This window comes from Vanellus vanellus, assembly GCF_965231255.1.
Source record: "Vanellus vanellus genome assembly, chromosome: 16".
In the NCBI taxonomy this organism is placed as follows: domain Eukaryota; kingdom Metazoa; phylum Chordata; class Aves; order Charadriiformes; family Charadriidae; genus Vanellus; species Vanellus vanellus.
Genome location: NC_138921.1, coordinates 5,927,313 through 5,954,860, shown reverse-complemented (window position 1 = coordinate 5,954,860; position 27,548 = coordinate 5,927,313). Strand labels below are relative to the sequence as shown.

General features: G+C 49.3%; 1 protein-coding gene across 1 annotated transcript; it reads left to right on the top strand.

The window, feature by feature from the left end:
* Nucleotides 1-6,870: 6,870 nt before the first annotated feature.
* Nucleotides 6,871-26,998, top strand: LRRC75B (leucine rich repeat containing 75B; the record flags this gene model as incomplete). The annotated part of the gene is made up of 4 exons (XM_082491566.1): nucleotides 6,871-7,128; nucleotides 11,948-12,076; nucleotides 15,250-15,362; nucleotides 26,476-26,998. The coding sequence occupies 4 exons, from the start codon at nucleotides 6,871-6,873 to the stop codon at nucleotides 26,996-26,998; spliced, it is 1,023 nt and encodes a 340-aa protein (XP_082347692.1).
* Between the last annotated feature and the right edge of the window lie 550 nt (nucleotides 26,999-27,548).

The window sequence follows — 27,548 nt, the reverse complement described above, 5'->3', positions numbered from 1 at the left end:
ACACACAAAAAAAAGGGATCCCAGAGGGACATATTATAAGATCAGATGTTTCTGCTTCTTAAAGGCTGGAAATGTGAGAGCCCCATGGCAAGGCACATATTAAGTCCTTGCAGGGCCTTCCTCCACTGTTTCTCCTGTCTTAGATCAGCCTCTCAAATGGTCTAATGTATGGTAATGCCTGGAGAGGTCCCAGGGTCTGTCCCTACACCTCCCATCAGCCTTGTGAAAGCATCAGCAGGCAAGCAGCCACCGCTGTGCCCCAAAGGCAGATGGCTGAACAGCAAAGCAGCCCCCTGGGACTACAGACTGTCCCTGGAGGTGCCACTTCCCTGCATTTGCTTCATTAACTGCATTTGCTGTGCCTTTTTTTTTTTTTTTTTTTACTTTACTGCCTCCCTTTACAGGGTGATCAAAAGCAGGTGGTGTTACAAAGGGGACCTTGCGCTGTTGCCTCGCAAGGCGTCCTGCTGGTCCCAGTGACTCTCCCTTTCCTTTCTGTAGGGCTTCTTGTGGGTCTGCCAGGAGAAAGCAGAGAGCTGGGGAGGACAGAAAAGGTGCCTGGAAAGCACGCGCAGGACCAGGCAGCGATGCAGAAGTGGAGAAGGTGGAGGGAAAGAGTAGGGAAGTGTAAGCCTGTGGAAGAACGTAAGAAGAGTCAGGGCTTCCCACCACCTCCCTCTGAAAGCCCACACGTGGCTGGAAGAGATACCCCACACTGGGGGTGTGTGATACATTTCCTGAGTGGGACAGGACAGCACAGGAAGGGTAAGGCCTTTGTGCAGAGCCTGGCTGCCCCCAGTGTTTCCAGAGCTGTGACTGGTGTCTCTGGTCATGCTCTCAGAGCTGCTTGCTCTGCCCTTCTGCCAGGCACTACAGCTGCTGCAACAGTTCAGCACAAGACCATGTGTCCAAACCTCACAGTACCCAGCTTTACAGTCCGGCTTAATTTAATCAAGATAAAATTCATCTAAATGAAATGGGTGCAGCATGCTCCCAGAATGGAGGTAACAGAAATCCTCTATGTACCTCACATACCTAATTAGTTCATCATGAAAGTAGTGGAAGCTCAGAATTCTCCTGTGCTAAGAAGTCAAGTTAATGTCATGCATGACTGGAGAGGACTGCTGACTTTCCCTGTGCTTGCAGCAACCTTGTCCAATTTAACTCTGACCACAAGATCATGAGTTGTTCATTCTCTATGCAGGCAATATACAGGCCAACAAATCTGCTTTTATGGGCCCTGCTAGAACTTGATTAATTTTCCCAATAACGAGCAGACCAGTGTCCATTATTACTTATCAGAACTCTGTCCTTTCTAAAACTCATCACTGCACAGAGGCATGCCTAGGACCCAGAACACCACCAAAGGGCCTCATAGGCTGCAAAGAGAGCCCCAGCTGCAAGAAGCAAAAGGTTTAAGACCTAATTAACATTACATGGAATATTGCTACTGTTTCTCCATCAAGTGCAGAGTCTCAGCAGTACCTGCCTGCATGCAGTTGCTACTGCCAGCACTGATGGTGGGGGAACTCCCAAAGACCACAGTTCAGCTGATGCTGTGTTCACCTTTTATCTCCCCATCTCCATGTCCTCTGCACAACCATTAAGGGGATATCTTCCCTGAAACTGCACTGTCACAGACAGGTGGATCTTCTCCAGGTCTGTGCTGCTTTGTTCAGTCAACAGTTTACAGATGTTTGGGCTAGGAAGCTCCCAACAAACATTTCCCCTTGGACAGATCATGGCCAAACAGATAAAACAGAATTAAACCTGGAGCCTGGACTACCTCTTTGTATGTATCTCTCCAGGGCTACAGCTCCCTCCCCTGCAGGAGGCTTGGCTTTGAGGGATCTGCCAACAAGCTCAGAGCCACAAGAAATAACAACTTGGGAGCTCAGACAAAGTGGTTTGGAGGCAAACAAAAGCTGAAGCTGTGAAAGTATGAGGCAGTCAACACAGTGTCTGGCAGCAAAGCGTCACCACTGCCTTAATTCTCTTTCCCTTCTTAAACACTAAACTCATCAATTAAATTTCCAGCCCAGCAACAGCAGTCAAAAATGTAACCTTCATCATACACAAGACAAACAAAATTAGCATTGTCATTCGAACCCAGCTTGACCAGCATACAGATCAGGACAGCATCAGCAAGCATGCAGGTGCGTGAGTGCATGTGTGTGCCTGGTTCCTCCCTGACAGGGGCAACTGGAATTGCAGTCACACCATGAGCACCACAGGGTATTTCAAGGAAAAGGACTGTGACACGAGCTCTGGTGATATGATCTCAGTGATCCAGTTCTGCAGTCTCTGCAGGGAGTGCTATGGCACTGAGCACTGCCCGAACAGGGCAGAGGCCCATTACACAGAGCAAACTCAAGGCAACCCTCCAGTTGTGTCAGGGAAGATGCCACAACCTTCCCAGCCACAGCACATGAGCACAATCTCCCAGCCTAGCACTACATATGCCACAGGCCCTATAGGGAAGAGACAATACAAAAATGAGAGGCCTTGGCAACCTCTTGACCATAGTTGCCAGTGTGAATTTGTAAGGGGTGAACAATTATGATCTCTTCCCCAGCCTACTGATGGGCAAACCAAGTCACACAGGGCTAAGTATGCTGTGTGATGGCAAGAGCAAGCCAGGAGTGTTCAATGAAAACATCAGCCCAAGGCTCAAAAGCAATCAAAAAAGCAAAGTGAGTGCTAGGAGACAAACAGAGCAAGACTGCAAACCTCACTGTGCTATCGGTAGCTCCAGGGTGCATCCCCATGGCTGTTGTGCCAGTTTGCTAGAGACTACAGCAGGACTAGAGGAGGGGCAGGGAGCTAGTTAAGGATGATATAAGCTCCGAAACAGCCACAAGACCAAGACTCCTCAGCCTGGGCAACGGAAAACTCAAAGGGGACACAGCAGAGGTCTATCATTCGAGAGTGGCTTAGAGAAAATGAATAGGTAATGACTGCCTGCTGCCTCTTCCAGTATCTGAGCTACAAAGCATCAAATGAAAACAGTAAGTGACAGATTCAGAACAAAGTAAATATTTATTCACACAACACACAGCTGAACAGTGGAACTCACTGCCATAAGATGCTATAAATGCCCCAAATTTGCTCAGGCTCTGTTATGGTTTGAGAAACCCACAATAATTTATTGTCATTTAGACAATTATTCTGTCACCCGATGACCCCTCCCCACACAGGAAGAAAAATCCAGAAAAAACAAGGAAACCCAAAGGTTGAAACATAAACAGACTCACTAGAGTAAGACTAGATAATTAACATTAATAACACTAAAGAACCAATAGTGGTCTTGATACCAATATAAAATATACAAGAATTATACTCAGCCAATTCTATCTGTAGGAAGCTGTGCACTCCCAGCAGTGGACAGCAAATGTCAGACACTGCGAGTGCTATGGCTTTGGGAAGAAGGGAAAGGCTCAAAGGTCCAGGGGCAAGAAGTTCTAAGGATCGCAGCCATCAAGGAAGAGAGAGAACTTTGCAGCAAGCTTTCTAATTTATATTTAATGTGATGTTCACAGTATGAAATAATTCTGTTGGCCAGCTTGGGTCAAGTGCCCAAGTCTCACTCCTCCCCATCCCTGCACCTGGCTAACTCGAAAACAATGAGCCCTTGAAACCCACATACCATAGCTGGTTATAAAGTAAATATTTTCACAAATTCAAACACTAGAGTCTTCTAAAAGCACAGTTTTCTCAAGCATTAGAAATTAGTCCTGTGTCACTCAAACCAGGACAGGCTCAAAAAAGGTTTAGGAAACACCCATAAAGGACTATTAAATGCAAAGATCCCCACCTCAGGAAATTCCCAGACTACAGATGGCTGATGGTGAGGAGGGTATTGAGGAACACGCCAACCTGCATCTCCCTGTTCTTACGCTCCATGCTAGGCATCCTCTACTAACCACTGCTAATTCCAGATCCCAGGGGAGAGAGACCTGCAGTCTGATCCAGTACAGTTACTCTTCTGTTCCTGGCACTGACCTGAGCTCTCCTTCCTTGCTCAAAAGACCAGGAGCTGGGAACGTTCCCATTACTGGACACTGGGATGACAAGGAGATGTGCTCACAGCACAGAATTCGAGTGAATCTTGAGAGGATTCTGTTTGCTTTCTATTTTTCCCATTTCTCATCTTAGGAGAGATTTTTGGTAAAACTCTTAACTCAGTCATGCTGCACCCAGCTAGTAACAGTTGGCTGCACCATATACACCTGTGTTCAGGTTAGAAGCAAGCTAATATCCTTCTGAGAGGTGTTAATATATCCACTGGGATGGGGTGGAGGAATCCTCTTTCCAAGCCTCAAAACCACAGCTTGTGGTCAGTGTGAAAGGCCCCACAGTCCCCACTCTGTCCAACCCAACAAGCTCATGAACTGATCTATCACCCTGTAGAGTTTTCAGGTGCCCTTGCCACTGGAGCAAAGAGGAAAGGGAAGGTGGTGACGCTCCTGTAGATTGGTATCCCTCAAGTCTTGCATCCTCACCTGCTGGCTCAGTCTCTCCTAGGGCTGCATAGGGCCAGAGGTTGCAGTCTCTGATAGAGTCTACTCTTCCCAAGCAAACTCCTGCCTCCTCCCCATATATGCAGCAAACCTTGCTGACCATCTTAACTATAGAAATACACCCACTGGCTGTCATGTGCCCTTTGAAAGTGCACACACTGATAGGGCAGGATTATCTCTTAGTCTACAAAGAGCTGCCTGCCAGCCATTCTCCTTCAGTAAAACCAATCAGAGCATTGATGTGTTTCTCATTAGCTCATATTATTCACACTATTGTAGTGTCTCCAGTTTTAAAGCACACAGACAAGAGACAGCTGAACTGCTCCCGCAACTGTTTGTTTGTTAAGAGGATTTGATCTGTGGTGGGATATTTTCAAGTCACACACAGAGGAGAAGATATCCTGGGTAACAGTGCCTTCCTCTGAACTGCTTGCTTGCCCTGGTTCTCCCACCGCCTCAGAACAACGCACACAATCTCATCCCTGCCTAAGTGTAAACTGCAGATTATGTTTCCTTCTCCTGACTCTCAGAGATAAGGTGTGAGACAATTCAGCCATACAAAGCCATTCTGCTATTCAACTGATCCTGTGGTTGCAAACTATTGCTGCTCTTCCTTTCAGCAGTGCTCACAGAATGGAGCGGGCAGAAGCACGGATCTAAGGCAGCCTGTCCAGTTGCCAGACGGCAGGAAAGGGCCACCGTGCAACCCTCCATTGACACCTTAACCCGTCACTCTTAGCCAGGCAGTTTTTGTCCTTCTGTTTGCTCCCAGTGACACTCCTGCAGCCATAACGCTGCACCCCATACTAGTGATTTGTTTCTTGACCCAGCCTCTCTCAAAGCTCTCCAACCAGCTCCTGAAGTCCTTACTCAGCATCTACTCCCTCCAAATGGGATTAGCCTGAGTCAGGCTCAGCAATATCTCAGGATCTGTCAATGCTAATTTCTCTCTTGCAGGTGCTTAGCTAGAGCAGGGAGGGGAATAATAGGGAGATGGACAGTCAGGTCCTTTTTCTGATAAAACACTGAGTAAAACTCTGAGAAGGGCTGTCAGATTTCGGCCTATCGTGGTTAAACACCCACGTAAACACTGTGACAAAATTGATGCATTGACCAGGCCACTTTAGAGTCCAGCCCCATTTTGTCCCTGTCTTTTCAAGCCAGACTCAGGTCACCCGTACAGTATATGAAAGATGCTGCAATGATGCAGAGCACCCACATCTCTGTCCCCATTCACGACTCTGAGAAATGCTGAGAAGGAAAACAAACTTGCTGATTCTGTACAGGAAAGAGCCATGGCCGTCCCCACTCCCCAAAGTGAGGCCCCAATGGCCACAAGAAGACATTCTTCTACAGATGCATCAGATGATACCTATCTAATGGATGCACAAGGCAGTGGGAACCACAGACCGTTCCGCTAGCCATGTGCCCTCACATTACAGTTACCAGACACTCCTGCTCTGCGTGCAGGACTTGTGGTCTGTCATGGGCACCTGGGCTCAGCATGGTGATAATCCTGAACAGAAGTGAGCCCATGGCTTCAGCTCCAGAAAGCGGCAGGTCAGACTGAGCCACTGGTTATACTGGGAGCATGACTCAGCTGCCTGCAAAATCTCAGAGGCTGGAGATGGGATCCAGGCTTTGTTTTTTACCATCCTGTTGGATGGCAGTGATTTTGTCTGAGGAAAAACATGTGCTAAACTTGCTGTGCACTGCTGGGGGAGGGAGGGATGCATACAAGGAAAACACTTCTACCCACAGCAGGTAAGGCACAGTGCCAGCATCGTACTATCAGTTGCAGACGACGGGTGGTGGGCAAAATTGCTGCCACTTTCTAGATTCGTAAAAAAACCTCTGCTGGGTCCAACAGCAGACTGATAGAAAACACAGCCCACAGAAGCAGTCCCAGCCAGATGGCGTGTTTTGAACCACTATTAATCTCGACAACCTTTTGCAGTGTTCAAAGAGTTTGCCCAGGGAAAAAAAAAGCTCCCCAAAATGCCTGCATGCAATGAGCGGTCCCGACAGCATCCGCTCCTCTCTTTGTCTTCTCCACCAAGCATCTCCCGCAGAACAAACCCGGAGGAGGAGGCGCCTCCGGGAGAAGAGGCAGCGGGGGGCTACCCAGCTACTGGGGAGGCGGGTGCTGGGGCAGGGACCCGAGCAAATAAAATACCCCTGGGGCGTTGCTCCTTCGGGAGCGCCGGCAACGACCAGCCGGGGAGCACGGGGAGCCAGGGCGGGGCCGGCCGGGCGGGGCAGCCCGGACCCCCCGCCTCCCCCGGCGCCTCCCCCGGCTCAGAGCCCGGTGCCCGCCCGGTCCGGAGCGCGGCACGGCGGCATCGCGGCCATGGGCTCCCGGCTGAGCCGGCAGACCAGCCTGGAGGAGGAGAGCACCGAGGAGTCCTGCGCCGGCAGGCTGGAGGGCGGCCGGGGCGACTTCCACCTCTCCTCCCTGCTCCTCCATCCGCAGAAGCTGCCCGGGGTGCTGCGGAAAGCTTCGCCGGCGCCCTACGTGCGGCGGGTGGGGTGGCTGCGGGAGATCCAGGCCACCATCCGGGAGCACAAGCGGGAGCACGCCGTGCACATCCTCAGGCTGCTTAGGAAGGTAAATGATGCGGGCGAGCCGGGCCCCGGGGCCGCCGCCCCCGGGGCGGTGCGGGCCGGATGGGAGCGGCGGGCAGGGCAGGCAACAAAGGGCTGTGCGCGGCGCGGGCGGGGCTGGGCGGGCCGGGGTCTGCAGCCCCCAGCCCCGGCGGAGCGGGGCAGGGAGACGGGGTTTACACGTCCGTCCCCCCCATCCTCCTCGGCGGTGCGGGGTTTGCAGCCCCCTCTTGGCGGTGCGGGGCGGGCCGGGCTCTTTGTGCTGCTGCCTTTCGCCGCTCCGTGCGCCGGTGGCGCGGGAGCCGCCTCTCTCGGTCCCCGCCGCGGCGGGAGGGAGCGGCTGCGGGAGGCGACACCCGCCCTGGCTCCCTGCCACCTACCCGTGTCCCAGCCCGGGTGAGGGGCACCTGGCCCGACTGCCAGGGGACAGGGAGAGAGGGGCTGGGAGGAGGGCTGTGCTGCACGCAGGAAAAGGGGTGTCCCAGCCTCAGCTGTCCCCATCTGCACCCTTCCATGCAAGCCCTAGGATCGATGTCCCCCAGAGAAAAGCCACTACTATCCCACTACCACCACATCCCATTATGCCCACCCATCCAGGCTGGCCAAGATCTGTCTTTAGGAGAACCGAAAATGGTTTTGGAGAGGACCTCCGGGACAGTCTAGGCTGAGAGGAGAGGTAAAGGGGTCAGTGTATCAGTGGGAGCTTGTTTCTGTCTGCCGCCATTCGGGAACAGAAAAGCCAGTGTGCAGACAGCGTGGTGCCAAACTGATGCTGAGGACAGAGCCCTGCTGCTGGAACAGAGCCATCTCCTCCATCGCTCAGTGCTACCACCACTTTCCAGGCAAACTCAGCTCCCCTAAACTGCAGGCAGCTCTGCAATCAGTAGCACAGAAGACAAATCCTCCCTCTGATTTGGACATAAAGCACCATCAGTTCTTAGCTTATCATGTTGTTTCATTAGATAATGACCTACATCTTGGGAACATACTGAGTTCTCACCAGAGTGGCAAGTAACCTTCAGGTGTAAGTTGGAGCAGGGACTGGCTTGCTGGAATGCTTGTACAGCCATACTACCAACTGCAGGGAGCTGTATGAACAGCCCTGTATCTGCTCTGAACGTCCTGGGCTTTACAACATGTCCAACAGTGGTGGTCAATGCCCTGGGCTACCAACAAGTTGCACACTCATTAGTAAGAATTTATAGGACCAAAAATTACATCTCTGCTTTTCCCGTCCACTGCCTTAGCATTCACATGAAGATTGTTACCAGCACCACAAATGCTCTTCTTGCCACATGCGTAGACAGATAAACCCTTAGCAGAAAGCCTCTGTGTGTGCGCACTGGTAAAGCGGACAAGGGTTGAATAAGGTTTCAAAGACAGTTGTAGAAAGGCACTATTACAAGAAGCTTGTGAAGAAGAGGAAACCACTCACATCATGAATGTGGCGATGTAACATGAACAGACTTTTGTAGGGTATGCCAGAGGCCAGAACTACAGAATGTAATTTTTTATAGTGCTCAGCACCTCTCCTCGAGACTGAAGCGCTGAAATCCCCCACAGACCTTGGAGGTCTCCAGAAGGTCCATCTCTGAACAGCCACAGTTTGAATGCTAAGTCATAGGGCCATCTGGAACAGAGGGTCATTTCTAAGCCCTCCTTTCAATGCAGTCTGCCAGCTCCTTTCAGGATCAGCTAAGCACCCGGCTTCCCCACATCTGCGCTGAGAATTACCATGTCCTGAACACTCACATTTTGTCCACTGCCTTTCCAGTTCCCCTTGTTATTCCTGGTCCCCATCTCTGACTGTCCATGTCGAAACAGTTGACCCTCTCTGTTCATCTGCGCATGACAGAGCAGTGGGACATGCATCGTGTAGTCACAACACAGCCTTCTTCTGCCAAGTAAGATGGGAATCCATCCAACACCACCCCAAAGCCTCTGGTTTGTTGTATGCTCTGAGACTGTGGAGGCAGAAGGCTATACCACGAACACATACCACACCCTTAAACAACTAAACACAACCGTCCGCTGGTCTGGGGTCACATAATCAGAACCAGTCCTCTTCATACGTCTGATGTCAGCTTCAAAGATTACTATGATCAGCCTTTTTTCTCATTTACAAATTTCCCTCGCTCAACTAAACTCAGCCCTTAGCTTGTCCCCCAGCATGTCCTTCCTTACACAGACTGGCTTACCTTGGCAGTAACACGCTCTCAGGAGTCACGGATTAATGTGTCCCAGGTGAGGATCTGTTTGTTACCTGTAAAAAGAGAGACACCTTGTTCACTCTAGTGGACAGCGAGGATATATAACACCATACCTCATCACTGTTCCTTGGACCAGGGTGGAAACACCCCAGAGAAGGCAGAGTAATGGTGGGACTGGAATTGCAGCTTCCCCAAGTGAGCAGATGCACTCAGCCAGAGCGGAGGACACAGGCTCCAGATGCATTCCTCCCGCTGCTCCCAGCAGACACAGACCTTGTCCAGCCCTGCAGATGTACCCCACGGGATGTAATTGTATCTGCCAGTATTTTTTGACCTGTGGTCTGCAGACCGCAAAGGGCTGTGGACTGTTCCTAGGGTGTTGTGAGGGTGTAATAACATAAAGCAAGCAAGCCAGCCAGAAGCAGATCCACGGAGACGCAAGATCCCAACGTTTTAGAAGACTGCACAGAGAACAACCGCAAACCACGGGTGTACACTTACGTACACTTGCATTGTACAGGAACACTCACACAGCTTCACTGCACATCATCTTACCAGTCTCAGAAATACCCACCTGCAAAAGACAGACCAGCTGTCCTGCTGGTCTGCGTAGGCATCACTCAGCTGAAGCCAGGGGAGACATTAGACCTACACCAGCAAAACATCTGGTACAATCTGATTTTCTCATGCTGAGACAATGACCCAGTGTCATTTTTAAGATAACAGCACTGAGCCAACTGAACTAGCAAGACTTATAATATTCTGCTGTCTGCAGCCACGCGCTAGCTGGTACAAAATTTTCCAAAAAATGGGGAAGGGGGGAGGGAGAGAAGATGAACCAGAAAATGCCCCTGGGACTGTCAATGTGAAGTGAATATTTACAGCTATATTATTTATAAAACCTTTCCAGGCAGGATTTATAATGGGAATGCAGATTCATCCTAATGGTATAGCTCCAATTGGGGGAGTTTAATTACTGCTGTGACATCCACTGCTGCATGCCCAGCCATGCTATCCTCTCGGCAGCTTTCTTCATCTGTGCCTATTACACTTGGCGTAGGAGGCTCCATTTCCCTGAAGCCTTATGGTTAAGGGAGACATTGGCACAATGCCTTGGTACACTCCTGGCCCACATCCAGCTGTGTCTGTCTGTCCTTCAGGACTGATCCACTGCTTGGGTTCCTTATGGGTATCATCTGCGTACACAGAGTGATGGGGCTGCAAAGCATTTGATTTGTTCTCCCTTTCTCCACCAGATCTGTATCCAGGGTCTCTTTGGTATTGCGCTCTCTGCTCAATCCAAGCATATCGAGAGCAGGAGAGAGTGCATACAACACCAGCGTTGATTGCTGCTTAGGGTTAAGATCCCACACCTCTGCCAGCTATGGCTCCATCCCTGCTGGTGATGTATGCATGTACACCCAGGGTTTTTTCCCTCCCTCTTTTTCTCTCTCTCTCTCTTTTTTTTTTTTTTTTTTTTTTTTTTTTGAGCTCTCAGTGCATCTTTCACTGGGTGGTGCCTGAAGCACACATTCAACGGAGCAGCATGAACATATGGGGCACCCATTTGCTTATTCATTTCTCCTGGCAGCAGCCTACAGAACGGGCAGAGGACTTGTTTCCTCCCTCAGCTGGGCCCTCCTTGTCAACTGAATCAAACCCAGCACTATCCCTATTAGGGAGTTTTTTTGTTCTACATTTCTACTCCTGGAATATTTTTTTCTGCCCTCAGGGTATTTTCATGTATGTGATTGCTCTTTCCCAGATGCTTCCTCCCCTCCCCCAGCTCTGTGGCACCTCCTGATTGTAATAACTGTGTCATATAGTAGATTTTAGCTTTCCTCTTAGCAAGAAACAGCTTAGTTCTTTGCAGTATTGCCCATCTGGCCCCTGGGGAGGCTTTTTGTTCGCAAGGATGCTAAGGTTTCTTCCAGCATGTCCCAAGGTGCCCCATATCCTGGTCCATGCAGGTAAGTTGCATGGATCACAGGTGTTCCCCTAGCTCACACTGTGGAAGATGGGAAGAGAATTCCCCATGACTGTTGTGCAGAGCTACCTATACATTTACCGTTACAGCCAAAAGACAATGCTGCCAGTGCTTAGCACTTACTGAGAAATTCAAAGCGCAGCTAAACTCATACTGATGGGCAGGACTTTTAGTCAGCCAGCCACCAGGGCATATGGCAGTATCTAAGTACCTGAGAAAGGTTTGATTCTTACAGGAAAGCTCAGATTGGAGAAGCAGGTTTAGAGCCAGCCTCCCTGCTTGGCTCCTTCAGCAGATTCACACATAGAAGCTAACAAAACTGTAAGTTTCTCTGAAGCTAATTCTCTCTGGAGAGAAATTATATCACTCTCATCTTCCTCTGGTAGGTGGAAACAAAGCAGTCAGTCCCTAGGCTGGCTAGCTCAACATGACACTGCATCTCATTCAGCTCTCTGGCTATCCACATGCCCCATCACAGTAGTACTGGGCCAGATACAGCTGCTTCACCTTTCCTGTATTGAGCAACCATTGGGCACCTCATAGGATTTACTTTCTGGTTTCAGAACACCTCATGGTCATAGCTCCAAAGGAGTCTGCGTATCTCACTGACTGTGTTTTTCTTGTAGGATCTGGGACTGGAAGGAACATTCCTCAATGAAGTGCTCTACAAAAATGCAACTTTTCTCAACTTGGTGGATCCTATCTCCCATGATTTGCTGATGAGCCTCGCTAGAGATCTGCAGTGTCCCAAAAAGGTGATCCCTTCCCTCAGCTCAATGGACGTTTTGCCATATGGCACTGATGCCAAAAGAGCCCTAATGGACTGACGGGTGCTCTGCTGGTTCTTCAGAACCAGCCAGTGTATGCCCTTGGAGTGGTAGCATATAGGATGTTGTGCATATTTCTCTAGAACACAGTTAAAACTACCTCAGAACATGAATGCAGCTGAAGGAGGGGGTAGTTATGTGCACAGAAATAAGGACTTTCTGCACCAATAGTAAACTTGGTGACAGTGTGCAGGCCAGATAAACATAAACGGGGTGGATGGTGGTGCCATGTTCACTGGTATGCCCCAGAGGTTCAAAGCAGCTAGCTTATGGGGCTGCAGAGGGGAACAGAGATCTCTGCACCTCTGTGCAGGCTGGTGCCTCTGCAGGAGGAGGACAAGAACCTCTCTCTTCCCAGGCCCTTTGCCATATATAACTACCCTAACCTAGCATTACACCCCCCCATAACCTCCCAGATCTCCGAGTAAAGAATGGTGCTGTAGGAATATATTGCAACTTGGGGTTCAAGAAGCAAATATGTTGCACCCACAGTATCCCTGCACTGCTCCAGCACTTTCCTTCAGAGAATGAGGAAAGCAGAGGCAAAGAAAGGCAAGGCTCAGTGCAAACAAACATCACAGATACCACAGTCCCACTGCAACATCAGCATCTACTTCTGTTACCCTTTACCACCACAAACACTTGGGTTTGCAATACATCCATTTGCTCATCAGGCTTGGCAAGCATCACATTTGCTTTATAAGAAGAGCAACAGAGTGAATTTCTTTATTCAAAGAGAGATATTAAGTACACACAGCTCAGAACAAACAGCAGTGCCCCAGGGAATACATTGAATGCCTGGTGTAGATTAATGGCATTTCTAACCTTGTTTTGCCATCTCCTGAGGATCTCTGATAACAATTAACCAGTTAGGTCTCAATAGCCAAACTACATTTAGCCAAAGTTTAATCATCGTTTCTGGGCTCCAATGCAGCCTGAAAAATCTTATTTTCAAGTGTAATTTTTATGAAAATTTTATAAGCATCTAAAAAGGAAGGGGGTGGGTTGCAGCAGTAGTACTTCTTAACCATACTTCACTTGACCTCATCTCCAGCTGTTCTACCAGACCGTCTCCAACCTCATGCTGTGCAGTGCCCTTCAGGGGAGGCACCATGAGAGGACATTACCCTATTCCAGTACCCAGGTGCCTAGCAGATAACACACTACAGTTTTTAGATATCTGCATATACCACTCCCCTCTATTTTTGTGTCTTATAGATGGACATGCTTATCTACACTCACACATGTGGCATTAGATAGATAAGATTTTCCCCATTCCTAAGGAAGATGTTGAGCACCTGAGCTGCCCCTGAAAGCCAACAGGAGTTTAACTAACAGGCTGGAGAGACTCAGCACCCTTCCCAGCACAAACATTGGCAGACCACATCCCCTCTCTAACCCTGATTGAGCATCTGGTGGGTGTTAACTGCATTACAGGCGAGCAGGCTGAGTGCAATTCCCAGTCTGTCAGTGGAAATGAAATCAGTGAGGACACAGAAAGGAACAGGAGGGTAATTCTCAGCTGTGAGCCAACAAACACTTGCAGAGCATTGTGCCAGCTTCTGTGCTGAAGCCTGGTGTGCACATGCACCCACTTGGAAAGGTTTGCTGTTGTAGGTGACAGCAGGGTGCCAGTTGCAGCCTTGCCAGCACAGCAGTAGTCTAGAACAAGGCATCTAACTCAAGGGCAAGAGATGGTCCCTCGGGGGTTCCTAGAGGAGCTGGGACAAGGATTGGGGGTGCTCGGCTGAGCACTGAGGCTGGGATCCCTCTCCACTTGGCACAGCAGAATGGCCACATGCTGGCAGCACATCCCTGGGGAGTTCAGCTTATTCCGTGACTACTTAGGAAAAATCACAGTGCAGCTGTTGGCCCACAGTACAGCATTTTAACCGCTTGCAATAAAGAATAAATTAGCATATTCCCCGACAGCTTTACTATGTGTTTACCTATCGAATCCCTAAATGCACATGTTGCATCGCAGCTGGAGGGCTGAGGAATGGGAATGCAGGTGTCTGTCAGCATTTGGAAAATAAGATAGAGGGAGCAGAAATCCCAGCCTTCAGCAGCTGCCGTTCCCCGTTTTGCTTCGCCAGAGGAAGAGAGGTGCTATTCAAAGTCATGGCAATAGAGAACATGTGGTGCTACAATAAACCCAGGAAATTAGCAACCGTCTTGGTGCCACCTTTTCCTGACGAGTTACTGCAGGGGCTGGAGGGAACTGCTGGCACTGGGAAGCTCCCAAACTCAAACCTCCAGGAGCAGAATGGACTGCAAAGATGTAAGATGGAGCATGGGGAACTCGCTGGTTCCCTGTCCCAGCATCTCCCAGCTGGAGCACAGAAGGGAATAGAGCCACGGTGCTGCTGCAGGAGTAGGGATGTCCCAGGGCACATCTCTCCCAGCAAGAAGCACATGGGGTATGGGGGAAGGGTGCTGACTGCTGAACTTTCCACATGAGGGGAACAGATGATCAGTCCAAAGACAGTATGGGAAGCATGGCAGCAAGGTAATTGATAGAAATTTAGCATAGTCCTGTAACACAATGAGTTGGCAGCTTGTCTGCCCAGCTGGGGTGCTACTGAGGATGCAGCAGTGAGAAGCTGAGACATCTGTGCGGTGCCTGCACTGGGCTTTTTTTGAAAGCAGAGATCTTTTCTTCAAAAGAGTGTAGGGGGTCCCTGCACAGAGCCCTTCTCACATTTTCAGCCATCCCTGCCTTCCTGGGTGTTGCCTGGCCTAGAGCTGGACCCCTTGCCACAGCTCTAGAAAATAACCCCCTCTTCTGAGCTCCACTTGTTCCTCGGTAGGGTGTGAAATTGTAGCCCCACTCTGGGCAGGAACATGCTGGCTGAGCTGGGGTCCTTTCTGGCAGTGCAGAGCTATTGCTCCTCCTCCACCCCAGGAGGAGATGGCATGTGGCACAGAGGCATCTCAGGCCTTCTCACCATTCCTCTTTCATCCTCTCTCCATCTCCTCTCCTATATATATTCCCTTGCTCCCCTACCACCTCTGATCCTTTCTCATCTTCCTCTGTCCTCCCCCTTGCTTCCTGTTCTGCTGTGGTGCAAACAGAGGCTAAGCTGTCCCTTTACTTTCAGGAATATGACCCCTGGAAATCCTCAGACAGGATCTGCAGGCAGCTGATTTACCACCTAACCCCTCACTCAAAATGGCACCGGCATGGCATGCCCCGGAGGAAGTCCCAACTGTGGTAAGCAGCCTGTTGGGGACAGTGTGGATGGGCATGGAGGGGGATCTGTCAGGAGAAACTGTGCTGCAGCCAAGCACCATCCCAGTCTGCCATTACTGCCCTTCTCAGACAAAGGCAGGGCTAAAAACCTGCATAGCAGCCTCTGCTCAGTCACAGAAAACCTCAGCCAAACAGCACAGGGTCAGTGCCAACCCCTGGTTCCCCAATCTGGTTTGCCATTTACTCCTTTTTATGTAGTCTTACAGTTCCTCAACCTCTCCTAATTTGAAATCAATCCCACCGATTGCACAGCACAGACAACCCTCCCAGCAGGGCTTGCAGGGTGTTTGACCCTAGGAGCAGCTGGCAGCCCTACAGATACATGCCCCCATGTGCCAAGCTGAGCTGGCCCCCAACTCTGCATCCCATTTTGTCCTTGTTTATGCCAGTAAAACTTCCCTGCCTGTGGGGAAGGTCTCCTATTACAAGGCACTTCCACAAGCTGATCACCGCATTCAGTAGAAACCTCTTTTGGGTGGCTGGCAGAGAGGTGACCACCCTTACTCACCTCCCACGTCTCTGCCAGGACCAGGCGAGGGACCCAAGATGATGCAGAGCCTCGCGCATAGGGAACCCAACTGAAGGCACATTGGCCACAGACAGCTACCAGATGGCAGCTGCTTTCCACATACAAACATATTCAGACACCCACACTTGTTCTCTCCTTGACACTTGCTGGCTTTTCTAACCAGATAAAGAGCAATCTCTACTTTTAAATCCACCCCTTCTCTCCTCATTTTCTTCAAGCAAAGCCTGTTCCTGTGACACAGATCACCAGTGCTGAAGAAAAGACAGAGAAGTAACTAAGAAAAGAGGAGTTCATGTCCTCCCCATTAGCTCCACAGGAATAAGTAAAGGATTTGGTAAAAAGAAATGCAAAATTGGCAGCACTCCAAGAATGGCCTTAGACTTTTTCTGAGACTTTCAGTCTTTGATGCATGTGCCAGCAACTTAAAATCCACCATGGGAATTGGCATTTCCATTGTACCTTTCATTCTGACTCAGAGGCAGATCCCCAGTGCATCTTAAGGAATAAAATCCCTAATACCATGATTTCCAGACCATCTGCCTCATACCTGTAGCCTCACTTTGCTGCTGAATCCGAGTGCTCTGTGAGTTTCAATGCTCTCATCCCCAGCAGCCCACAGGGCAGGACTGGTCATGCCAGTTTGCAGGTGGGAACTAGAGCACAGAACAAGACCAAGCGACCAGAGCTGAGCGAGTCCTTTTTCAGACCCACTCACTTAGATGACATTTTCCCTATGGGATCCTGCAGAGCACTGGAGATGCAGGATACATAGAGCAGATCTGACTGCATCCCCATCCCCTCCGAAGACAGAGAGGCTTAAAGATAAGAGCTTTCCCTGTCTCCAGCACTTTAGAGTGTGGCTGTCTCCATTCCTTTCCAAGCGAAAAAAATCTCTCCCTACCACTACTAACTCAAACCTCTGCCTCCATACTCCTGTTTGCAGGCAGAACAAACCTCTTCTCCCAATGGACTCCAGGCTGGAGAGTGAAACTGGAGGCATTTCCTCTGATTGCACAGCCCAGGGAGAGCAGAGGACTGCCTGCTGCAAACTCATCGCTTACTAACAGCACAGAGAGGACATATGTGGCCAGAGGAAGAGCTCTGGGCCCCATGAGCCCAAATGCCACACAGAGGGGTCAGGCCCTAAGTACTGGCCAGGTATAGAGCATTTGTGAGCACAAGCAGGGAGAGGGCAACAAGGTAATGTGTGATGGAGGGAAATGTAGGTCTAAAATGGGTGGCCCTGCCTGGCAGTCAGGCCCAGATGCAAGGTGTTACATAAAGCACAAAATTTTGATTAAATATTGAACAGCAGAGCTTCCTCTTTTAAGGCTGGAGAGTAACTGGTTTGCAATTTGCAACAAAAGGCACCTGCAGAGTTGGCATCTGAGGCCATTGCAAGAAAATGGATGTTGCCAGTAGCAGAAGGCAAGAAATAGCTGCTTCATTTGGAGGTATCAGGCCCTAATTTTGTCCAGCCAAGCTGTTTTTACCTGATGCAAATTCCCCACTTCCCTCTGTCTGCTAATGGGAGTATTTTACTATAATCTCTGTATCTGAACCTGTGCCCTTGGCTTGTACACTTCCTGCTGTCAAGGTTCTGTAAAAAGCATGGGTGTAGCAGCAGTACTTTGAAGGCATTTCTAAAGTCTAGTGGGGATTTGGGACAGCAGGGAGGAATCAGTGCACGGAGACCACATTCAGGAACCAAGTTCTCCTTTCGCTTTTGTAGTCTCCTGGGCTTTGGCTTCTGGCTTTCTCAGAGCTGATGCAGGACTCCCTTGTTCTCTTCTGAAATGCAATTTCCGCTTTCTGGCAGCATGTCAGATGAGTCCAGGAGATAATCAACAAGCCCAGCCATACAGAGAGCTTAGAGCATCTGCCAGGTTTTAATTACATTTGGGCTGTTATGGAGATGTAGTATGGGAGATGGAAAGGACCTGCAATACTGGAACCGGATCATGCATCAGGTGTTCCTCCCCACTGCCAAATAGCAAACTACTAACTGTAGTTACATCCCCATCTACTCTCAGTAGGACCCAAAACATCCAGCAAATACAAACACAGGTCACCCATGAACTGATAAAGTGGAAAGGATAAGATACATTTCTTCAAGTGCTCCTGTTTTGATACACAGGCCAGAACAGAAACGTGGAAGGAGGAAGCTTACTGCAGCACAGTGGACTCAATGCAACAGCAGCTGAAGCGAGTAGGAGAGATCCAGCCCAAGCTGTGTCTGGTTCCTCTGCTTGACTAAACTGTCACAGATGATGCTGGAAGGCAGTTTGCCCTCTGCATCCATGCCTGTGGGTTCTTGACAGTGGCTGTCTGCCATATACAATGAAGGTTTAGCAGTGTCCCAGCTGTGCAGTCACCCAAAGAGACTATTTCAGCTGCCCAGGTTTGCCATAGTGAAAGCAAGGGGTTCAATTCTCCTTTCCTGCAAAATCCTGCCTCAGGTCTGCAGCTTGCAGCTAACAGCCTGTGCGCCATTTGCACCTGACCCTGCTTGGGTTGACTGCCTAACCAATCAGGGAAGGTGAGCTCTTGGGGAATTTACTTGGGGGGGGAGTGTTAAAATTTAAAACTCAGAAGCTGGAGGATAAGATTTCTGCAGCAGGGACCAGCATGACTTTACTGCACAATTTTCAGTCCTTCATATCCTAATGGGAATTCAGTTTTAGCACCATTTCACAGTTGTATAGATCACTCACACTTAATGAGCAGAATACATCCTAGAGTGTCTTATAGCTCCAGCTTTGCTTTCTCATTAAATTGACGTTTATAGTGTAAAGAGTAATAGATTAAGAAATGCTCCTCTATACAGACACAGAGTTTTTAGGCTATCAGCACCACTTCTGTAGAATTTTGACAGGTGCAGAATTTTTGGATATTATTCATTCTTGTTCTCAGAAATCTGGACCCAGAGGGTGCATTACTTTCTGAGGGCAAGACATGCTGGACTACAATTCAGAATGGAGAGGGAGAAGGGTATCAGGTGAAGACAGCCTTTGTATGGAAAGCTGGATCACAGCCTAGCACTGCAATCAAGAAGCTGTGGATTACAACTGAGCTGTCTTGGCAAAGCCATGTCAGGGAGCCTTATTATCTTCCACTTGCATCACCCCCAGAGCTGGCTACTTCAGTGTAACTACTTCCTGTCTTGAGTGCAAAGGATCAAACCTGAATCCACAAAGCATGCAGGCAGCAAACACAGAATGATCTTTACAATCAGGTTGTTCCTGGCACAGAAAAAAACCCAGATTTTTCACACAATGACATTCTGGAAGAGCAAAGGCATTTGTGTGTATAGAGTTAATAACTCCCAAACTGCATGCATCAGGGATTTCTTTTTCACAAGTCTCACCACAGTTTTACTTTGCCCATCTGAGTGAATTTCATCTTGGCTAATTGGCTAATCCAAAACGGGATATGCTGTTCTCTACCCATTCTGGGCTCCTTGCTCTGTTTTTCAGTTATTGATGTGAATTGCTCAGACATTGCAGCATTAAATAAACTTTTAAAATGCAATGAAAACACTTGTGTCTAGAAGACTGCAAGAAAACAGCTCTAAAGGGCTTTGGATCTCCCCCCCCCCCCCCCAAAAAAAAAACATCATTCAGGGCTGTGGATGACAGCTCTGGCAGATGAGATCCTAGCTTTTGCATGGCATGAGGTGAATATTAACTACAGCTTCATGTCACCCTTATGCAACAGGGTAAATAAGCACCATCATTCCTGCTTTAGAGATAGGAAGCTAAGTTAGAGAATACCAGTAAGTTAACTAAAGCCACATGGCAATAGTCATATAGGAGTACAGAAACTGCCCCACACAATGTTTTCAAGAAGCTGCTGCTCAGAGAGGTCAGCTGAACAGACATGAGGCTGGTGAATAAGTTGCAGAGAGAGGCAGGAACTGTCTCCTCATTTTACAGTGCAGATCGCCCCAAACAGTACCCATGATGAGGGTTCAGGGATCCCAGCACCAGAGAGGCAGGTACATCTGCAAAGGTTGTCAGAGATGGCAGAAAGAGTCATCCAGCAGCTTGACACTGCCTTGTCACAGATCAGAAGAAAAAGTCTAGGACACTTTGATAGAGAGCCAGGAGGCTGGGTGGAAGATTAAAAGGAATCAGCAAAGACCTTGTGCCTTCGTGACTCTTGCACAGTTGAAGGTCTGACAGGGACATCCCTGCTCATTGCAGGGGGGTTGGACTAGATGATCTTTAAAGGTCCCTTCCAACATAAACTGTTCTATGATTCTATGGCATGGGCTGATACATGACATTTACAGCAAGGAGGTAACATTATTCCCTGCTTAGACCTGAATAATGAGGGAAAACAACCAGAGGTCTTGGACAGATCAAGTAGCAGCAGGAGGAAGGCCAAGGGTTCATAGCCCTCTTGAACATACCTTCAAGGACAGAGTAAAGATGACAGCAGAGCCAGGAGAAGGAGAGGCACTCAGCTGCATCAACACCTACAGATATCCATGTCCCACCCCTTTGCAGAGGGTGGGTGGTAGGACAAAGGCTACCTTTGCACACCCTTCTCACCACAGTAAGGGATCTCCCCAGAGTTGAGCAAAAGAGCTTGGGTTCATGAACGGAGATGTGACTAAGGGACTTCTCATAGAAGCAGCCTGTTTGTGCACTGCCTCCATCTTCGCAGAGGTGCTGGACCCAGCCTCAGAACAGCTCAGGATGGCCTAGTCTAGGTCAGTGCTTTTGAGGCTTCTCTTACCTTTTTCGTGTCTCACTAGAAGCAGCTAAAGCCAGCCCTGTGCAGCAGCACCCTGTGCCACAGGGAAACAAAGCAAGCAGATTATGTTAAGTAGGCAATTAAAAGCCCAGAGTCCATCCCCTAAACCACTCCTTAAAGCAGAGAAGCCATACAGACATGCCTGCCACTAGGTTCTATGCAAGGAAGAGCAGCCAAGAGATACCTGACTGATGGCCAATTAGCCACTACTGGCCGTGCCTGTTAATGAAGGAGGGGATGCACAGTGATGGGAGTCTCTGGAATCAGAAAAAAAAAATATATTTGGAGACAAATTAAATGTAAAAATAAGAGGAGGGGGAGAAAGCTGGTAACTGCCCAGAGAGACAGGCAAGGAGTAGCAGGCATCCCTCATTATTGAAATCCTATCTGACTCTTACTGTCTCCTCCCGGCCTCTCTCCATATCATGGAAGACAAGGAAATGAGGCTGGGACCACAGGAACCTGAAAAAGCTCCTCCAAACCCCACAAAGCTATTGAGTGGCCAAGCATCACTGTGGCTCCTGCAAGTCCCACCAGAGCACCAGTAAGATCACCTCTTCCCTGCAGCAACCAAAGAGTTTAGCTGATGAGCAAGAAATTGAAGGGATTCAGTGCTAATAAAGAGTGCTGAGCCCTCTGCTTCATGGACTCTAACTAAGAAAGACCTGGAAGAGGGCCTAAGGGTTAGGTCGTTTGGGACAGGTCCTGGAGACAAAAAAATAGCAATTAATTTCAGGTCCCTTAATTATTTCATCTCAAAACAGCTCTGAATTTGCTTGTTAGCTGAGTTCCCAGGAGGCAGGAACAGTGACTGAGCCTGATGTGGGGAGAGGAAGATTTTTATCCCAGAAAAAAGCCAAGGGAGGCAATAAGATGGTTTCATCCCTTTCCCAGCCCACATTTCTGATTGAGAGATGGAGTGCTTTCTTTTGACACCTGCAGGTCCCTCAGACCCCTGTGCTGTCCAGACTGATCCTGGGTGGATCTCACACAGCCAGGCTCATGGTGCAGCCTGGGGACTGCTGGCTAAGGCCCACTGAAGAGTAAAGTTGGCACCTAGGGAAGGGATAATTAGCAGTGAGGGTGGAAGGGAGGCTGCTTGCATGTCAGTGGGAGAAAGGCCAGACCACAAGGAGAGAGTTGTGAAAGATGCAAGAGAAAACTTGTTTCATATGAGGGAAACAAGGAGATGTACCTAGAAGAGCTCTCATCCCTCAGCAGGACTGGACAAGGGTTGCAAGCAGGGCACTGATCCCTTGTAAACAGGTAGATGGGCAGGCACCATTCCTCACTGGATGCTTCATCTAGCTCCAGGTGGGTAGTAGGGGACAGGCTTCTGATTGCTGTTGCTTCTTGCTCAAAGTTTCACAGATTTCTCACTTGCAGCTGTTTCTCCAGCATCTGAGGGAGTGGGGGAGTTGTTTCCTCTCCAAGCTTGTGCAGATAATACAAACGCAGTCTGCTTCCCTGCATCCAGGGTCCAGGTTCTTGTTAGATGCAAATCCCCACAATTACAAATCCGCACACAGCGCTAGTTGTGGTAGCATTAGGTTAAACCAGCCTCCAGTGCTTTGCAATCCTCTGCCCACAAGTCCCATGGGCATCAAGAGCCATGTCACTAAGTAGCTGTTTTGTCTCACACAAAGAAAATAAAGCTTCTGTAGCTGAAGCAATCTTTAAGCCTACTTTACTTGCAGAAATTAGGGTTAATAGATGAGCCATTTCCCTGGAAATAAACCTGGCATTTTCTCAGCTGCTGCAGAAGTGTCTGAGAGCCTGGGGTCCTGTGTCTTGTGCCCCCACGGCCCACCCTCCTCCCCACCCCCCACCCCAAGAAATAGAACTTAGCAGAGCTGAAAAAAAAACCCAAACCAAAACCAAGTATCAGATAATTCAGAGTAAAGCATCTACCCGCATCTTCCTGTCCCTTTTCTGACAGCAGATATATTTACTTCTAAAGCAATAGAGGAGAAGGAGTGGTCAACTATTCTATTCCCTGCTTCAGAGATGGTATTCAGCTGCCCAGGAACACCAAGGAGGCGAGCTGCCAGGGTTCAAAGCATGCGTGGGGCATCGCGTCTCATGCTTCAGCACTTACCAGAGAGCTGAGGGCCTGGCTGCAGTATTAGGGGCTGTGTCCACCAGGGCAAGGCTTCTACAGACACATCCCTACAAGAGGCATTTTTACAGGCAAGAGGACAACTTAAACATAGGAGGAGCCCACAGTGCTCAGACAGGAGGCCCAGAGTCACCCTGGCAGGTACAGCAATGAGGGCAAAAGGAAGCAGCAAAAAACACAGGAAAGGAAAGAAAAACAAGCCAGCAAAAGGAGGGAGGGAGGGCCCTGGCACAGGACAGGAGGCAGGAGGGTTTAAGCACATTCAGCCAGGAACAGTCCTGTCTGGAGAATCAATTACAGGAAGATAATTTGTCTGCTTGATTAAGGCCTCCTTGGGGTATTGGCTTGCTGCTGGGGAGAACAGCAGAAGGTACCTGCTCTGGCCAGAGCAAGATCTATGACTTATTACTGCAGTCCCTGCATAGCAGTCAACAGGAGGGGAAGTTTAACAGGCAGAGTCAGACAAGCACATTGCATTTGTCCTCCTTCTGACATTTTCCCCTCAGTTATCACTGTCTGCGCTCAGAACCAAGTCACTCAAAAGGGGACCCCAAGAGCCATTCAAAGTTGCCCCCTGTTAAGAAAGCTGCTGTTGCAGACAGTAGGAAAACCAGCACCTGAATGCAGAGGCCCAGCAGAGGGAGCGGTGCCGGCTCAGACATGCCCTCCAGTGGTCCCCACTCCAGCCTGGTTCCCATCCCAAACTGGAAGCTCTAAGGCTTGTGCCTTGTAGCTTTACAATAGGAAGGTCAAAGGAGGCTTTGCACAGACTCAGATAAGGCTTGGGGCCGGGGGGTGCATGCCCTATGTTTATGTCTCCTTTCTGCTCCCCCCAGGATCTGCCATGGGTTGACAGCACTGGGAAGAGAATTTCCAGAAGCCATAGGCTGCATTTGCACAAAACAGGCACTGAAGTAATTACAGGCTTGCTTGTATGCTTGTTTATCCTGTATCCCCTCACATCCCCAACAAAGTCTTACTCTAAACCAATACAGGCCAGAGAAGGCTTCTGTCTCATCTCTTGTACCAGCACCTGCTGGATTTAGGGGACTGTTTCCCCTATGCAGTCAGATTTACACTCAAGATTCATTTCTCCCTGCTTAATCTCACCAATATAAATGCACACCTCCACTGTGCATTTGATGTTTCTTTATGCTGGAACAAGTACTCCATATCAAACACCCAATTAAACATCTAGCACAGCTAAAGGAATAATGTTGTGCCAGAGAAGACCTGAGATTCTTCCAGCTTTGAGGCCAGTCCCTGACAGATTTTACACAAGTTGAACCCTTTTTTGTGGTAGACTGTGCCATACCTCTGCCAGTGGTTGGTGACAAACTATGAAAAAAAAAAAAAAAACAAACCAAAACAAACAAAAAACCAAAGAGCATACATTTTTTTTCCTGGGAGAGTAGAAGAAATACAGCTCCCAGGCAGCCTGGGCTGATATCAAGCATCCCTTGGATTAGCAGGAAAAGGGAGGCTAGCCCAGTGCCATCCAGACTGCAGCATGCACACAGAATGGTCAGGGTTGGAAGGGACCTCTGGAGATCATATAGTCCAACCCCCCCGCCAGAGCAGGGTCACCTACAGCAAGTTGCACAGGACAGTTCACAACTCCTACTGCTATTGCAGCAGCTAAGAGAACTGCACCGCTGCTACAAGCAATGTGGTTTATTAATTCTTCACAATCCTGTCTCTGGGGCCGTGATATTGGAGAGATATCAAGTACCATATTCAAGTGAAGGCCCTTTGGAGAACTCACTTGTGTGCTTTCAGGCCAATTATAATTCACCAGTACATCAGTCTCTGCTGTTTGACAGTACAGACATGCACTGCTCCCCTTGGTCCTCCCGTGATACACTGAGGAGTAGTCTGGGTCATGTAAAGCATAAACACTTAGTAAGTAATACATAAGGCTCTTTTAAACCTTTAAGTCCGAATATAAGTTATTCCATACTGTTATTACCTCTCTACCGCGAGAGTTCATTAGCTCAAATGCATGCTTGCAGATGCAGCCTCAGCCTTGCACAGCAAACTCCCACAGGAAGCACGAGGACACACAGAAGCAGCCTGAACAAAGTGCTGCTAAACCCAGAGCAGGAATTTGTGGGCTGAGAATTGACAGGGCAGGCCACAGGGTCTTTCCACCTCACACTTCTACAAGGAAGCACAGCTACAGGTTTGTCAGTGTTGAATGTGTCCATGAAGGGCTGTTGTCTGCAGAAGTGCATGTTTATTCACTTATGTTATCACACGCTCATAGGGGATTATTAAGGACTGAAATTTCCAGGATACTATGGAAGCAAAGCTATAGAGGCAGCATCACATCCTTTCTACAACTGCAGAAGGGCCTGGCAACACTAAGGCTTATAGGGATAGTCTCACCTGCCACGGGAGCTCCTGCGGTGCTGCAGCCTCCTCCAAGGAAATTGCATGTCCCCATGTACCCATTGCTCTCAGGGACTGGCTGTGCCACAGGTGTGCAGGACACTACAGAGAGCCAGATAGGAAGAGTGGGGACCTTCAAATTGGTGGTTAGTTCTTAACCCACCCTGCTCCTCCCAAGCTCAACAAGGCACTTCTAGACCCACTGAACACACATTTAATGACACTAGTGGGGGTTCTACTAGGGCTCCTATATACTTAAATCTAGATGTGTCCAGAAGGACAGCAAGACTAATATCATTTACACTAAGGAATTAGGTTTTCATATGTTACACCAACACACATTTCTACTCATTCTTGCAGCATATCTCCACCAGCTCCTATAGCCCCACAGCTCCCACGTCTTACAGCATTCTCACAAACCCACAGTCCATCATAAAATTCCACATCCCACTCCCTTTGCATACCCAACAGCCCCATAGCACAGCTTTGCATGCTGTATAGCTTGCCTACCTCCTCCTCACTCCACTTGCCAGGCAGACAGCAGAAGAAATGGCTGAAACCACTTCTTTAGCTTTCTATTAGCACCTTTATGCCCTCCCTGCCTCCTCACAGCTGCAGCAGATCCCAGATGATCTGCTGACCACAGAGACCCAAATAGGCAGCCACTGGTACTGCTTACTGACTAAGTGCTGCTTGGGACAGCTTTTAAAGGGACATGCAGTAAATCTACTCCTGGAGTGCAGTTTGCCTGTAGATTGTTTTCCTGATAAAATATCAATTTCTCAGCCTTTTAACACTGCTGTCCTCTGTAGTAGCCCTGCAGCACAGTCTGTTTGCAACAGACCTTGGCATTCACCTGGAGAGGTGGCACACGAGCAGCCCACACACAGTGCAGACCAGTGCACTTGGAAAGTTTGCTTGCCTTGGTTGTTTTTGCTTTCCATGCATGAGCGTCTGTACATGCACATACAGACAAACCCTTTGAAATGTGCTAGTGGAGACACTTTAGCACCCTATGTTTAGCCAGTTCTGGCAAAGTTTATGTGTGTGCAAGTCCTAAGTATATATGGGAAAGCCCCAGGAGACAGTCTGCCCAGAGGCATGGTGCAAACCTTGTGCTTGTTTCCCAAATGAGCTCCATTAACCCTTTGCTTAATGTTCTAGCCCATGTTCTTAATAAGTTCTCCCCTGTCCCCAAGTGATCTGCCACTTGGATGAGAGATGGATAAGAGTGGTCCCCTTAACGATCTCTCTCTTCCCCTTTCCATCACTAGCCTGAAAACCAGCCTGCAGAAGAAGGTGAGCCAAGACTCCATGGATTTGTCAGGGATCCCCCTGACCATGCGGGATGTCCACCGCATGGCCTACTACCTGCAGAACAATGGGGACCGCCTCACCTCTGTGGACCTGAGCTTCACCGAGCTGAATGACGACATGGTGCGACTGCTGCTGCCCTTCCTCTGGGCACTACCCAAGCTCACTCACCTTTCCCTCAATGGCAACCGACTGACGCGGGCAACCATGAAGGAGCTGACTGACACCATGAAGGACATGAACAAGTTCCCTTGCCTGGCCTGGGTTGACCTCGGCAACAACGTGGACGTCTCCTCCATGCCACAGCCATTACTTGTGGGCCTGCGCAAGCGCCTCAGCCAGCAGACCACGTTGCCTACCATCTATGAGGCGCTCGACTGTGACTCGGAGATCTCCAGCGGGCACGAGGGCAGCCAGCCAGAGGATGAAGCAGCAGGAAGCACCCCGCCACGTGCTTTCTCTCAGCAGGGCTGCGAGAGGTGACTGGACAACAGGCCAGCGCTGGCACATTGAAGCCACTCCAAGGAGACGTCTTGAGTACAAACATCAAGCAGAGGGCCAGCTTTACCGGCTTCCTTTGGCTCTTTTCTCTCGCCTTCCCTGACATCTCCCCCCCCACTTGCTGTGAGACAAAAGCCTGTTGTCCCCCCACAACGTGCTCCACTCCCTCCCCTCACTGCCAAACCCATCGCCCATGTTCCAGAGAGGAACCAGTGACTTACAGTGAACCTGGTCCCCAGGCAGGGTCTCACTGGAAGACGGAAAAAGACCTGTCGGAGTCAAGAATATCCTCCAGCAGCCATTGGGTTGAGGGAAAGGGATGGGGGGCAACCTAAAACAGAAACAGGCTTGTAGTTTACTTCCTTTCTTCCTTTTCCTATGCACCTTTGAAACCTTGGGACCTGCAGCCTTGAGTGTTAAAGGAGGTACCCCAAGAGCCTAGCTGTTGTGGAGCTTAGTTGAAGGGCTCAGAGACCAGAGCTGGAGCCCGGCAGTGTGTCTCCCTCTTGTGTCTGGCTCCTTTTGTTTTGTT